This window comes from Gobius niger (assembly GCF_951799975.1).
Source record: "Gobius niger genome assembly, chromosome: 9".
NCBI classification, from domain to species: Eukaryota; Metazoa; Chordata; class Actinopteri; order Gobiiformes; family Gobiidae; genus Gobius; species Gobius niger.
The window spans coordinates 27952485-27969311 of NC_136860.1; the positions used below are offsets into that span (position 1 = coordinate 27952485).

At 41.5% G+C, this 16827-nt stretch overlaps 2 protein-coding genes across 2 annotated transcripts in view; both read left to right on the forward strand.

The window, feature by feature from the left end:
* thsd7ba (thrombospondin, type I, domain containing 7Ba) overlaps positions 1 to 16827 on the forward strand; it is a 254772-nt gene that overhangs the window by 135739 nt on the left and 102206 nt on the right. Inside the window, exons 9-10 of the mRNA XM_079563517.1 lie at positions 10475 to 10666; positions 12820 to 13060. Coding sequence (XP_079419643.1) covers positions 10475 to 10666; positions 12820 to 13060 — 433 coding nt within the window. The remainder of the gene's footprint in view (positions 1 to 10474; positions 10667 to 12819; positions 13061 to 16827) is intronic.
* LOC306968168 (histamine N-methyltransferase A-like) overlaps positions 1 to 16827 on the forward strand; it is a 208948-nt gene that overhangs the window by 62073 nt on the left and 130048 nt on the right. The window lies entirely within an intron of this gene.

Sequence of the window (16827 nt, forward strand, 5' to 3'; positions counted from 1 at the left end):
AAATGACATTTTGAATGGGTTTGTCAATGTGTTGAGAAACTATCGACACCAGCTGTGTGGGTTTAGAAAATGTCCTTCTTTTTTTTTAATGGTATGCAGTTGTAGATTATTTGTTGATTTTTTTTTAAATCCATGTAAAGGTGCTTTATCGAGAAAACTTCACCATCTTCTGTGCACTTTTCGGATTGAGTCGGCATTTGAATTCCAATTTCACAGTATAAGACCGCTTTGCATTTTCAAAGCTTGTGGGGGGGGGGGGGGGGGTAAAAACATGAAGTTGTCTGAAGGGAAAGTGTTTGACTCTAAAGAATAAGAGACAGCACTTTCTCCCACAAAGTTTATCTGATGCTAGCTTTAAATTATTATCGATGGCAGCCGAAGCAATCAGAAAACATCCTCTATCACCCGAGTGCCAGCTTTTATTGCTCGGCAAATGCATGAGGTAATTCCCGAAGCCACCGGGTGTAGATGAAACCAACTGGAGGATAGATAGGAGTAGAGAGGTTTGAAGACTGCTGTGGGATTTAGGCCTGACACTTGCACTTTGCAAATTTGCTTTTACGGAGCACACTGCAAATATATTCCGTAAATGCAATTGAACAATCAGGTTTGTTTATGCGCATGTGGAGGTGCATAGATATACACAGAGGACACTATAGTTGACTAATGCGATCATAGACATGAAAGATGCATCGGGGGAAGTTTGCCTTGGCACTTTTATTGAACTATAAAGTGTTAGTGTGAGTATGTTAACATGCTTGATTAGAGCGTGCAGAAAAAAGTGTTCCAGGTGGATATCAGAATATTCCTACATTCATGCAGAGTAGGTTTTTCCAATACTATCAAATCAAATTAACAATTGGTATCAAGCCCCGATGAAGGATTTTTATGTTCAAACTGGGCGCAGTGCTCTTTCAAAGCCTCTTGTCTTTCCCGTCTTGATTTGCCGCGTTCGATCTTGTCCTGCAAAGCACCTTTCTGACTGTTCAATTCCGCAATCTCCTTCTCGATGTCGTCAGTTTTTTCAAACACATCTCTTTGCAAGTCTCCGGCTCTAGTTTGTCACAGAGCTGCGTGAGTTTGTCCACTCCTTTCTGAGGTTTTTGCAATGGCTCCCCATCTCATATTGTATTGATTTTAAAATTATCTTTTTAAACATCTTCATGTTCTTGCTCCTCAGTATCTCTCTGACCTGCTGCGGCCTTATATCCCTGCTCGCTCTCTCAGGTCAGCAGATCACTCCTAAAACAAAGAGGAAGACGGGAGTTGACCGCTCTGTTGCTGTCAGTGTCATTGGTCCTGAACTGTGGAACGCACTGCCCCTGGATCTAAGACAGACGGATTCACTTGTTAACCCTGGGCTGGCAACAGAGAAATGTGCAGGTAGTTGGTGGTTTTGTGCAGTGAGTAGAATGTTGCGTCTTTGCAGTTACAATACAAGCATAGCAAACATTTGTTACCATGTGTATCGTCATGTATTGTCAGCAAGTCCATTATACACCCAAATCTAATATCTCTGCTGATGTCTTCAAAGTTTCAAAATGGTGAATCACTCCTCGAGAGGCTGGTTACACATTGCACAAACTGTATTGGACCGTAAACTGATGGAGTGAAGTAAAAGTGCTGTGTTTGCCTAACACAGCGGCTTCTTGCCCTGGGCTTGGTAAAGTTATTTTGACAGCTCCCATGGCTCCCAATCTCCACACGGCTGCCATTCACACCAGAGCAGTCAGTGCCACTCTTCACCTAACTAGCCGCCATCGGGCATGCTGTTTCAAACATACAGCCTGCACTTGTGAGTGGCAGCTAACAGGGCATTTTAACCTCCTCTGAATGTACGGTGGCTCGCGCTTATAAACAGGGCAGCGTCACTTGGCCACTGTCAGCATAAAGTGACACCATTATGCTACCCAGGCACGACACAATGACTGTCACTAATAAGATGAAAAATGACAGGAAGAATCTTTAGTATTCTGCTTGATTAATTCTATTTTTATCATTTGTATAAATAGTCAATATACTCATTGTCAGGATAGACACGCAGAAAGGGTTACATCAGAAATGGCATCTGATGTAACCTGACTCACCAAACTCACAAATGATACGTTTTGGTCAATTGTTCCTCCTAATCTAGGTAGTATTCAGCTAATAAGACACAAATAACCTCGCTCAAATCCCGGTGGGTCATTGCTGCTACACACCAATAACATAAAATGAAAAGAAAGAAAGGGGGCAGTGCAGTGTTCTCGTCAGGCTGGCCTGGATTTTCTCCAGATGCTCGGGTTTACCTCTATTGCTAAAACACGTACTATAGGGTACCCGCTGGGGCTATAGGATGATTGAGAGTATGTTTGAGTTCCAGTGCGGGACAACACATGGAAGTTAGTTCATGACTATAATTAGTTTATCACTTTGTCACTACACATCTGTAAATACAATCCCGCTGTTCTATGTCAAATTGTTGTTGTCTCACCACATTTCCTTTAATATTCTTTATGTATTCTAAATGTTTTATAGCTTATTTTTTATCTAAATTCTGTGTTATATGTTTTATGTTATGTTACGTCTGCAGTGCACCGAGAAAAAAATCCTAGTTTGTGAGCCTGTTCTCGAACAATGGCAATAAAAACTATTCTGATTCTGATGATCTGGCATGGCGCGTTAATGTCTCATGTGTGTTCATTAAAATGTACTGCCTCAAACATATATGAAAATATTGAATAAAGTGTATCTTGTTATAGAAATGCCATTGTTCATCTTGAGTATAGACCGTAGAAAATAATAGCTCCTCCTCCTCACTCCTCCCCGCCATAATAACTACATTTGAGGAAATCATGGCGGATTTACAGGCTCCTCCTCCCCAGCTGTGACGGAGCATGTTCCTGAAAAGGGCATAAGGGCGGGATCTTCACTGTAGACTCGGCCCTCGCAGGGCGCGTAGTTCAGTTGTAGCTGCGCCCGCACCATTGCTAACGGTCTGTCAATCAAAGTCCGGCCCTCATTAGTCTGCAAGACTCCTTTTCTTACAAAAACCAACCTGGTTTCTTTAATTGTAACTAACCCAGCATTATCACAGGAGCAATATCTAGCTGTAGAAAGTTTAGGAAAATTAGAAACCAGGGTTTAAAGTTGTTTTTAACGCGTCTAAAGTGCAATGCTTTCTAATGGGAGACTAGTGGCTATATGGACCAAGCTGGTGGACCAATGGCGGCCCCTAGTGTTGCGGTCACGAAGCAGCGCTGCCAGCGGCCATTGATCTTGAGCCAGTCCCGTACATGGATAAGTACTTCATAATATGAAGTTCATATAAATATCACTGTACACAGCACAGATCATCCATTATTATTTTGAGATCCTTATTTCACTCACCAATTACGCAAACAATTATAGTAGATTATTTACCATTATGTTTTGTGGAAAAGGGTCATTGAAGGCATGACCTCTTTAACTTCACCTGCTTGGTGGTTGGGACATGCTTTTACAGTAATGCCTACTGTCTGTGCAAACGCCTCTTGAACAGATGGCATTAAGTTAGCATTGCTCTCAAAAATGATTACATTAGAAATGACAGATGGGAACACATTAGCTGGTGACCTAAGTGAAATTGCAGAAGCCCTTTTCAAAGTTACCAACAGTTGTGCTCACTTTACCTTGCTGCTTTGCCCACTTTTTTCATTGTCTCACAAGCTGCAAAGTGGAGGCGATTATCAGCGTTTATCGAAGGCAAGGACTCTGCACTTTTTGCTATATGTGCCTGAATAATGAAAGGCAGAACAATTAATTGGTGGGTGGGCGAGTGGAATAGAAATGATCTTGAAATTGCGAGCACGAGGCAGTGGTGTAATATGGGAGTATGATCCCCTGTATTAATAATGCAGCAGGACCCCGGGGCACACATCTATTTGCAGAGATTCTCACTCTGGTGTTTCTCCCATAGACGAACACTTGCTTGATGTTTGAGTGACACTGCTTTGAGGCATCGTTTGGAACCAAAGATTTATTTTTGCTTTGTAACAATTGCTTTCTTTTGTAATCATCTGTGCTGTCTAGATTTATTTGAAGACCAACACTTTTTCATAGCACTTTAAAGATCTTTTCGAAAACACATTTCAGTAACTCGGGATAATTCATGTTTGTATAATTTTTACTCAGCTCAATCATCCCTAAAGCACCAGTTACGGATGAATTAGTTAGTGTCTGCTTGTGTAAATGTAGAAATTACTATTTCAGTTTTTTCTGTCCTACACAAAACCTCAACTTAATGCAATATGTGAAATGATCTTTAAATTATAACTACAAATTATTGTGCACGATAAGAAATGTACTTAATAAATTGCTGACTTTGAGTATTATTAAACTTAACTCTTTACACGGAAATTGTATCAGGTCCCACGATCCAATGCAATGTATTCTGAACAACTGTCATTGTAAATTGTTTCAATTATGTTCCATGTAAAACAGGCTGGCTGAGCGACTAACAGGCTGACAGGGGCAGAGGAGGGATGCATGTTTGTAAATTGTAGACGGAGCAGATGAGGAGGAGTGGCACGGAGGAAAGGGGAGAGGATTCATCAAATGAGTGGCCCAGGTGTAGCAGCAGGGTGTCTTTCAGTCTGAATATTCACTATAGCTCCACTAGCTGTAACCCGGCCCACAGTCGGGCCCGCATATTATGTTCTGAGATTATGAGTTATCACAAAAAAATGTCCACCCTATTCCCTAGCCCGTCATTCACTCTATAGGCCTGCACTATTTAGTAAACCATTTGTTCTCAACCTTTTTCCATGAAGCCCACCCTGCACAAACTGTAGTTGCGCCTTATTTATAACAAATAAACTGAAATTGGAGTGTTTAATGCACCTGTAGTCCGTTCTCAGTCATATTTGATGATAAAATTTGCTCAAATAATAAATATCACTTATGACCCTTTGACCAAGCTCTACGCCGTCTGCAGTCTCAGGTGCCCCCCAGGTTAGGAACCACTGTAGTAGTCAAGTGCACTGTTGCCTACTCACTGCGTGTTGTCACGCATACTGCAGCGTGCACAAAGGAGTCAGCCCGTTGCCGGAACGTCAGCAGAATAGGGGCCTACAGCTACAATGAGTTCGCTAAACTCCAGGCATAATGTATTTCTGCAATAAAGACCAACCAAAGTCAAGAGATAATGGAATATTTATGGATATATATCAGTCAGATCGGTTTTATTTCACATGGATTTTACATGAACGCATTATTGCCTTTTTGCCTGAGAGAGGAAGCAATTGAACATTTAACAGCTTATAAGCTGCCGTGCTAATCACAGCATTTTTTTCCAGATTTATATTCAAGTAGTTTATTCTTGAAAAATATGCAACATGCGATTAAAACAGCCGCTGGCTGGTTTCTCTTCCGATGGTAGTATCGCAATGCATTGTGGTCTATATTGACCCGTTGCTCATGGGATGGTCACGTGGGGGCTGTGCTCAGTGCCCATTGGCTCTTTAATAAAAATGGCAACGACCTATGGAGCTCTTTTTCGCACAGAACACATGGATATATCTTCCAAATGGCGAAGACATGCGATGAGATATACCCTATCCGACATAATCATTGACGGAGCATGTAAGTGCGTATGTCACACTTCCGTAGACAGGAAAATGTTGAATTTCACTGGCCCCGCCCAACCCAGAAACCGCACAGCCACCTTCATTTAACCAGGAAAGTCCCACTGAGAATCCTGGCCCCAGAGGGGAACCTGTTGTACATGTTTTTAGTGGTAGGGGAAAACCCCAAACTTTCCCATTTTGTTTTTACTGTTTTAAAGGAATAGGCCACCGTTTTTACATACTGAGATATGCTCTTACCTCACTTTAGCCGAGTTAATATATCCCCGTCTGGTCTTTGTCCGTGCGCTCTGCCAGGCAAACGGAGCACATACGCAGCCTCTCCCACATGTCACATAGCTCCAAAAAAGCTCACGATAGAAGCTACCAAGGTCTTCCACGTGTTCCCTATTTAAATAAAGTTACGTGAAGTGTTTTCATGCGAAGTATATTTACACAGAAATGTAGCATGTCGATTTTATAAGCAAATAAAAAGGGGGACTATATTGTGAGGCGTAATGATACGAGGAGCAAAACGTCCGCGCAGTAACTCCTAAAGACTTCCCCCGCTCACTTCCGTCAATAACCTTTAGGAGAGAACCTAGATTGTACAGATTATACACTCTGCTTCCTCTCTTTCAAAACAAATTCCTCGCTAAGAAATTTAAATCAACTGTAAATGACCCTGAATGAAGGCAAACTGTTATGCACAGATATGTTTTCAGTCAGAGCTGTTAGAAACTTTGTAGCTTCAGTCGTCGATAGTAGTATGTAGCCACGGATCTATTATACAGTATTAAACTTGGGGCAGACTGACAGAAGCTCCCATATAGGTACTAACCAGGCCCATCCCTGCTGAAATACCCTCGGATTCAAACCATTAATCATTGGATCAGCTAATAAATGCTTTACCCGCTGAGCCACTGTCTCTCTTGTTTTTTACCTGACTTTTTAAAGATTATACTGTTATGAGCTGGCTGAGACAAAATCCCATGATTCACATGAATCAATGAATGAGTTTATTTGGACCTTGAAAATATATTATTATACATCCATTATGCCAACCTACAACAAAACCAAAAAGAAAGACAATGAAATACATGTCCGAAAAGGTGTGGGAGGAAGTAAACCTGTATTATCTCTCCCCCACATATCTCTGTCTCTTTCCAGAACAAATGTCAGATTCCTGCCAATGTTGTGCAATTCAATTCTGCTTCGTGTTGATCCTGTGTACACTGTTTATTTGTACAGTCTGTACAATCACCTGAAGCTCAAGTTTTCACCGTCCCTTTCAAATAATATGATAATGGTGACTGTTTCCACATCACTCTGCTGCTCAACTAAAAAAAAAGGAATGTATTCCCTGTTGTGAACCAATCACTTTGATGGCTCTCAATCTTTGTGATGTTTTTGCTTTATATGAGCAAAGGTTTTCCAAGGGAGTCTTTCACATCAGTTTGATAACGCTATACCTTTGCACTGGCTTTCTCTCATTGCCCTTTTCTGCATTGATCACATGGCTTCAGAGAGAGAAGAGAAATACTGATGAGTAATATGCCCTGGAGATGTTATCGTTCAACTATACTGCATGATGTAGCAGCATGAGTTCAGGCAAGTTAATGATACAGGGCAGTGCATTTGGAAAACCATGTCTCAAAAGCAGTTGGCTTTTTGACACTTGGATTGCAGCCGTATAGAGTAAAAGCTTTATTTTTGTTGCCCTTACAGTACCTCAAAAAGATAACATTGACCACTGGGCTGACACTCAAATGGAGCAAATGTAATGTTTCTGCCTTAACTCTGTTTTTTATTATCTGAACTACTTTAATGGATCCTTCCCACTGTCGATTGTAAACTCAACTAATATAGATGATCTGATGCATAATAGCCTAGTGATTCAGCCACTCTTAACTCCTAATAATGAGTGTCTGAAACCCTGCTCACGTCAAATCACACGCATAATCTCTGAATAGCAATTTTAAATGGCAATTTCCATCACAATATCCGTCCCAAGTTTAGAGCTTCCTCCGTTTCTCCATTTCTCCATTATTCTTGGTTAAATAAAAACAAAGTTATTTGGAGGTGCACCTGCCTTTAGTGTGCAGGTTTTGTACTCACCATACACCAAGTTAAGTCATGCCGAGACATTTTGACAATGCAGTATAGTAGAGCGATCACACAATGTTCAAAACACATACAGCATACTCTGTCCCTTTGCTGTTGCCAGTTTCATGGTTAAGAAATTAAACAAAGATTAATTATCCAGAATGTACAAAAACAAAAGTGCGCATTAAGTGCTTTCAGTTGTCTATTTTTAGCTGAACAGGCTGCTGCTGCTGCAGTCATTACTTATCACAATTAGGTCCATAACTCAAATTTCCACATGCCTGCTTCCACACATCACAGTTTTTCCTAATACACCGTGAAGAGGTAAGAAGACCAGAAAGATGTTTTGCCAAGGGTATAGTCAATTCTTCATTAAAAAGTTATAGGAAAGTTTTGACTCATAATTTCTAAATCGAATCACACAATAATAAAGCAGCCGCCGACAGAGTAGACTGGCCTAAAGAGAAAAGCCTTGTCTCTCTTGTAGTTGACTTTTAAAAGCAGAGTTAAATGGAGGCTGTGATAAATATTTCAAAACATGACTGCAGATGAAGGCCGAAGGATAACTTTTCATACCAGTCTGGAATACCAACGAGTGAGGCTCACAATACCATTTAGACGGAATGAAATATTCGTGGGGTTTTTCATACATCAGCACGGACTGACACCAAAGCATGACAGAAAGGACCTCTCTCGCATTTGCTGTTAGTTCTCTCCCCTCTCAGCACGAAGGTCCAACGTTTAATTCCTGAACCATGTGGAGACTTTATGTGTGGTTTTCCCCACCACTAAATAGATAGATAAACAAATAAATAGTGTTATTTCTGAGCAAGTCATTGCCCACCGATATTTGGGTATTTTAAAATATCAGCTATCTGTCAACATCATGCTGCTAAAAAAGCCAATATCTCCGTAACAGGAAGTGATAGATTCATTTCAGTTCTTGCATTGGCAAACTTAAAGCAGAACTAAGTAACTCAAGCCCCTAGAGGCCTTAATCACCCCTGCAGATGTCGTAGCATGTTGCAGTTTTTTGCTCTTTAATTGTCCGTGAGAGTAAGTACTATGCTGACAGAAAAGACAAAGGGAGACACACAGAATTGTACATCCAATTACACAATGGAGAGATTTTTTTCACTCAAACTTGGCTGTAAATACTGTTTAAGTGGCGCTAGCCCGCAGTTAGCTTTGCCAGTTCGCCAGTTAGCTTCTTCTTCGTGATTCTATTCACCTTTTTCCGTGGGCGTGGACGCCACCATGAATTGTGCCCGTCCCTTTTTTCCTAACATGGGACTGGAGAAGTCCACATAAAATCAGTTACTACACGAAAACGAAGCCGTTTTTGGCCGCGCTGAGAAACGGTGCAGTTTTGACATGTTCGTGCAAGTGAACATTGGCCATTTTACACAAATCTACTAAACATCAGATTTGAAGGGAGAATATTTTTCCTCGTTCTCCGTTTAAATGAACAGGCTGAAGTGTCTGTACAACGGAAGTGCCGAGACAAAGCAAAAAGTGGCAAAAGTGGGCGGAATAAGGTGAATTAAGCTGTCGTTCCACATAGCGCGACCCGACCGTGCACGCCATGATCTACGTGCTCGCATCGACTCTATCCCGCCCCCACAGAGGAGCACGGTGTACAGATCATCTTTGAAAGTTTTGTAAGCCGCGATGAGAACATGTGGACAATTGCTGCCTTCTGGTGGGGGTTGTCTTTCCACACGCGCCTGCATGTGGAAAGTTTTCTGGCCAGAGACACCAGGGGGAGATGAAAGACCCCCCAATCATCCCATTAACACTTGTATTACCCCCAGAGGGACTACGAAAAGGATTTATTAAGGTAAACAAGTTACTTAGTTCTTCTTTAAAATGAGCCCTCCCACAACTTCCTAGGCCTCAGGGGACCTGAGAAACATCGCGGTGAAAATCGGTCACAAGTTTTGACACCTATTTTTTGTCGCAGACTTTTGCTTATAATATTGGAACCATACGAGATAGACCCTTACCATTTTTGTTTTGGAATCTGCTGATTTTTGTCTTTCATATGAGCTTACTCTGAAGTATACAGTATACTAAATATGAACGTAAATCAGCTCTATGCCCCTAATAAAGCGCCTGCTATCCCACAAAGTTTGACACTGGCCTGAGAAAAACCCATATCGGTCAACCTCTGTTGGGAACCACTGCATTTGTGAGTAATAAGTGATCGTTTGACTGACATTTTATAAAATCTTGTTTTTGCTTGATTGCACTGGTCTAATTGCTTTATGCAGTAAACACAAACACATATTTGACACCTTTAAGTTTTCCACGCAGCCACTTACCTCCTTGTAAAGTGTAATTTCATACTATAATAGGGTAATCTATCCTCTGACGTTGATACCTGGGATGTAATTGAACATCTATATCAACATGCACATCTTAAAGTGTATGTGACAGGGTAGACTTCTCATTTCACCCGAAGGTTTAATTATATTTAAGATTATGGTTCAATTTTTACTTTCTTTTCCCTGCTTTGATGCTTTCATCATATGCTTTAAAGTAATTTTTATGTAGCTTTATTACTGTTGTCAAGCCGAAGAACTAAGCTAAGAGATAAGAGAAGCAAAATAAGTCACAGCAAAGAGGATAACAAGGCAATAAGGGTTGCGATATAGTATATTGTGACTTTTTGCTCTTTGGTTCATTGCTAATGATGCTTAAAAATGTTACGACACAAAAACCTATGGTGTGAATATATGTGTACATGGTGTAAAGTTGCCTGTTTTTTTCCATTCATTCCATAGGAGAGGAGGAGGCCGTCAGTGAGTGTGAAGATCCACCTCCCCCCAGTGAGGTGTCCTGTGAAGTGGCCTGTCCCGGAGACTGTGTGGTGGGCTCCTGGTCGTCCTGGTCCCCCTGCTCCCACAGCTGCGCTTCTAAAGGGGCAGAGGCCCGACAGAGCCGAACCCGAACTGTCCTCGCCCTGCCTGGGAGAGGTAACAAAATCACAGTAGACGCTAACATGGGTAGTCCTGATGATTGGACAGTTGCAATTATTAAACCACTAAAGTTGAACTATTTAGGAGATACAACATTCTCTATGACCCCCAAAATCCTGGTACCTCAGTAGTTTTTATCTTTACAAAAATCCTCTCAATTACATATTCAAACTCCCCTAACAAGGCCTACATAGGACTTACACATGTGTGAAAGTTAAATTTTAGTTTTCCTTCGTTTAGTTCCATTTTAGCCTAGTTCTTGTGCTGATTCATTTTTTTAAATTATTTTTTGAGTCTTGTTTTGACACAATTTGCTGAAACTAACAATTCATTTGCTCTTAAATGCCCAGTGTCCCAATACTACAGTGTACTTCTACCTGGTGTGATAGTTTAGTTTGAGTGATTTGCACAACTTTGACATTCATCTCAAAAACATATGGCCATCCATCAGCTGGCTGCGTGCTTTGCCAGGGTTTGTTTAGCACTGGAGCTGTGTGGAGTCAGACAGGCAGAGCACAGCCTTGGCAGCCGGCTTCCTGCATTAATCCCTGTAACCAAACGCATATCTGCAGGAACAGCTGATGAAAGAATCTCGCAGCTTAAGTCAGGTTCCTAACTGCGCTGTTTCTTCTGCTGCTGGTTTGTGGACCCATGCTGCCAGTAAATATTTCTCACTGCGAGTTGCGAGATGAATTGGCCTGAAGTTGTGTGAGTCCATTGGTAACCTGTGGGGTGTACTTTTCCCGCTGCCAAGATAATTCATATCTTTAGTGGTTTGTAATTTATAAGTTGTCAATATGTTGGCTTCTAGTAGGCGTGCTTGTTTTGTTCATGTAAAATGGTTGCATAACTCGTATTCTCCTGTAGTGTTCACATCAAGGTACAGCTCATAGATACTGGAGGCATAATGACAATCTGCTCTGCCATTTTGAGCAACTGCAGCCATTTTAATTGGTAAAAGTTACTGTTACATTTCAAAATGATTTCTCATGAACTTCATGTACTTACTTACTAGTTTTTCCAAGTTATGGTAGACTCTCCTATCGTCCAACAGAGAACCTTCTGAATCAACATCTTTAACCCTCAAATTCATGTAAAATATGTCCCTTGAAATGCAATGAAACTATATCCAAAATGCCTGCCATAGTTCTAACTTGAATGTTCTTGTCTTAATGTGCACTCTTCCTGCTAGTACAGTATATGATATGCTTCTCTGCACATTTCCTATTGTTATAATGGCACTGAGAGACAATCAACGGGACATGGTACAAGATGTGGAAGAGATCGCACGACTTAACACTTTGCACTAAATCTGTACCTGCCATCGCCCTGAGAGCTTAGCACGTTTTATTTGCACTTCATTGTCAAAGTGTCTGCTAAGCTATAACCGGAACGTACATTGATTTAGTTGCTAAGCATCAGCAACCACTTACATTTAATATTTGTATGCACTCGATGGTTCTAATGTAATCATCCACATATGATGTCGAAACTCAAATGAGTTAAAACCCTTGCTGTTGATTAAAGAAATAAGCCCATGTGTTTCATGTTTAGTTTACTTCTAAAGCTTGTGGTCATACCGCCTTTGCTATGCCCAATCCCGTCAGACCTTGGAAGCTAAGCAGGGAAGGGCCTGGTCGGTACTTGGATGGGAGACCGTTTGGTAACACCAGGAAGCCTAGTGAATGTAATGCGTGAGTGAGTGGTTGGTGATGGTCGGAGGGGCCGATGGCGCAGACTGGTTGCCTCGCTTCCGTCAGTCTACCCCAGGGCAGCTGTGGCTACAATAGTAGCTTACCACCACCGGGTATGGAGTGAACGAATAGTGCAATGTAAAGCGTCTTTGAGTGTCCAGAAAAGCGCTATATAAAACCGATGCATTATTATTATTATTAAATCTCAAATGCATGCAGAAATTAGTTAAAAATATTGTAAAAAATGATTTAAGGTGACCAATGATGTGTAGTGTATATAAGATAAACTTGGTAAACTGCGATAATGTATCAATTATGCTACATTAAAGACAGCATTGCTTTGCCATAGAGCCCAAGAAATCAAGTAAATGCTATATGCAGTGTGGACAATCATTATAGAGTCTTTTCTGTCTAAATTGCCTGCTTGACACTGAATTGTTATTTTCATTTTCCCAGAAGGCAAAGCATGTCCAGCAGCTCCGGCGCTAGAAGAGTGGCGTGTGTGCAATGACCATCCTTGCCTGGTGTTCTACTGGGACGCATCGCCGTGGGGTCCATGCATCCTGGAAGCGTCCATGAATCTTAATGGGACCTCCTTTTGGAACGAGACTTCAGCCTGTGCCATCGGAGTCCAGATCCGCAAGGCCACATGCATGAAGATGAACTCCGGGCCGGTCATAAATAAGAGGCAAGCTTTGTGTTTTGAGCCATTTGGTTTATAACTTATTCATAGCACTCTCTCTGCCTGAAATGCATGTTATTGTAGTCGAATTTGTTTATGTCTCAAGATAACACATCCATCAAACGTAGCATTATGACCTCGGCAGATGGAGTGATTATCTCTTCATCATAACACCTGTATATTGATAGAATATATTAGCACAGTATGTGAGTATTTAACTCCCTGAGTTGATGTTTCAGAAGAAGCAACGATAAGAATAAAGCTTTGTGCTTGTTTGACAAGGGTTGCAAATTCCAAGATATTTGTAACTTAAGGCAATCGTATCTAAGTCAGCAGTAGCTGAGGGGGTAGCTCTCTCGTCCAAGACGGTCCCGGATTACTGGATTCCGAGGTGGTGGGGGGCCTGTCTGTGTGGAGGTGTGTGTGCGCGTTCTCCCCACGTCTGACTGGTTTTGGTCCAGATGCTCCAGTTTCCTGACATCAACCTAAAACATGCACATAGGCTTATCCCCTACCATGGTATGGATCAAGATATCAGCTCAAGATCTATAGAGATGGTCCCCAGGGGCTTCTCATTGTCACCCACTGCTTCTGCAGGTCGTCTCAGGTCAATGGCATTGGACAAATTTCCACTATACAAGAACAATGAAGTTTACCATACCCATAACCTTTTGGGTCAATATTTTATTTCCAGAATTGATGTGCTAGAAGCAGGAAAATATCATTAGGCTAAAGATTTGAGCGGGTTTACAAAGATAATACTTTTGTGTTTTGGGTGTTTCCAGACTGCACCAATCAATATCTATTAAAGGTGTTCCAAAGACAACAGGTGATATACATCAGAGTTTGAAGTGCTAGCCAGGTGGTCATTACGTTTTGTTGATCAGCTTTACTTTAATGCAGATTATTTCTTACTGAATATTCTCTTTTTGGTTTCCATCAGTATCATATTAACCTAGTGTAAAAAGCAAAGTTCTCCCAGGAATGAAATTATAAAGAAAATCAATACATTTTAAATTCACATTGAGATCATGTTTCTCCCTTAAAAACGTTTCTAGGTTTTATGAGCCTTGTGATATCCACTTATTAAAAAAAAAAGAAAAAAAGGTTCACTTTGATATCTCACTCCCCGAATGTTGTACTTTTTGTCCTCCTTTTTGCATCATCCACCTTCATTTTTGAGAGCTGAGATCTATTATGGCTTTGCTCCTTTATTATCTGCTCCTCTTTCAGCGCTACAACATCAAACACAGCTAAGGGCCTTCGTGCCGTCACTGTAATAATATTATAGCCCACGCTCAGAAGATGGATCCATACATAATTCAGGAAGTTTGCCCTTTTATTGACAGCGCTATAAAGCAGATTACGGACTGTCCAGCCTACTGCCACACAATATCTAATGGAACCTGTCATTCCTGCCACACCGACCTACTATATGTTAGCTTTACATTTCCCTCCATGTTTACAATTGCCTCTTAGCCATTCACGCAGCGCCCTGCACATGATTCATGATAGCAGCCGGTAACAAAGTGAGTTAGCTTGATCTTAAGAGTTCAGATACGAGAATTGCCAGGGTCAGTGCGCGCCAGTTTCAATTTGCAAAGATTTCAAAGAAGAAACCCTTATGTAATGCTGCCTGTCTCATGTATGCCGTTATGGTTCAAGAGGAGCTAAGCACACAATTTAGATGAGAGAGACAGCAGCGTAGATGAAAAGACAGGAGGCAGAGTTGGAGGTAGAAACTGTTAAAGGATCTGTATCATGCTATTTTAGCCATTCCAAAGTAAAGTATAGGCATTTATATGATATATTGTACCTCTACCATTATGGCGCACTCATTTGTGGGGTAAATATAAGTCTTTTCTGGAGGTGTTTTTCAAACCCGGAAGACACAACGCTTCGATTCAGTTAACTCCGCCCCCTCTCTCCACACATACAACTTTACCGTAATATAAATAAACAGCAATAAGTGAAGTTACTAACTTACACGATGCAGTTATAAGGAGTTGAAATCTGCAACACAGCTTCATAAATGGCTAACACACACATGCTAACACGTGTTTGGATAAACTCACCACTCTGGTCCATCGCTGTCTACATGATGGGATTCGCGTTGGTTATAAAACTTAATCCACTTTGATTCTGGTGAAGGTTCACCAAACATCCATCAGAGACAGTCACAGAAAAACACTATTTTGGCTGATAGTCGTTGAATCCCGGAGAAAAAAACAACTTCTGACGAGTGGCCTCTTCTTATGAAAGGTTGAATAAACTCCCGTCCTCGTAGCCAAAACGCGCTTCTTTTTCTCCATCCGTGACATTATCGTTAGGTAAGAATAAAGAACAGATGTGTCCAGAGTAGGTGACAACGAGCTCCATCTTCAGCTGCAGCGCAAACATGACACGTCTGAACAGACGCTCAGGGGATGTGTTTGTTTTGGCCCCAGCTGACTTCTTCTTCTTCTTCTTTCGATTATTGGCGGGCGGCTAGCCCCAGCTGACCTGGAAGCACCTCGGGCACATCCTTTTTTTTTTTTCCTCTCTTTGTTTCTCTCTTACGACAGAAATAATGAAAACGCTGTTTTACAAGTTAAAATCAGGCTGTAAGGCATTACAGACGTCGAGCACTTCCGTTCCGCTGTGACGACTGAGCACGTCAGGGGGCGGCGCAGCTGCTCAGAGAGCAGGATTCAGGAGGATTGCTGAGAACTGCGTAAATGAAGCCAAAAACCACTCTGGGGGTGTTTTAGATAAGGAAATAGCATAACAACATGGCTAAAAGCTCCAAAAAGTCGATTTTGCATGATATAGGACCTTTAAAAATCTGTTTGGGATGGAAGAGGGTGGATGGGATTAGAAACGAGCATCAGAGGGACAGCTCTTGATGGAATGTTTTGGAGATAAAGTCACAGAGGTCACATTGAAATGGGTCGGACACATACAGAGAATTGAAAGTAAATATACCGGACGCCATCCAATCGAAAGGCTGTAGCCTGGACAGCCAGAATATAATAACTCAATGTGGGCGGCACGGTGGCACAGTGGTTAGCGCTCGTGCCTCATATAGCTAGAGGGTCCCTGGTTCGATTCCCACCTGGACGGGGGGCCTTTCTGTGTGGAGTTTGCATATTCTCCACGTGTCTGCGTAGATTTCCTCCGGGTAATCCGGTTTCCCCTGCCGCTAAAACATGTACAATAGGTTCAACCTCGGGAGCCAAAGAGATCCTTAATCTCAGTGGGACTATCCTGATTCAATAAATAAATAAATATGCTTTTCCGATTCTATACAAAGACGTGTAGTCAGGGATCAACGGTGATATCTATCTAGCGAATTTCCAATGGGCATTATTGACAAACATATTAACCAATCAGAGAAAAGATGGATAGAGAAAAGATAGATATGACACAAACGGCATGCAGCGTGTTTTGTAAACAAGGAAGTTATGGTTTGGACCCCCTCGAAAACGAAATGGCACATCTCAAGGGGCATTCCATCAATAAACTTTAGCTTTAACTTTAAGTTAGTGGTCTTACAATGGCATCCGCCAGAAGCAGAGACAAATGTGAACAATCAACGTCAGTTTTGCCACAAAAACTGAAGGATGCAAGGAGTCATAGCAACTTGGTTCAGAAAAGAAGGAGAATTCAACACAAATCCAAAACACCTTCAATCGACGGCAACAAGAAGAAAATACTCTTAGAGAAGATGAAGTATCCATACAGGTACATTATTGAGAGACTAGAGTAGAGACTAGAGACGGAGTTTAAAGGAATAGGCCACC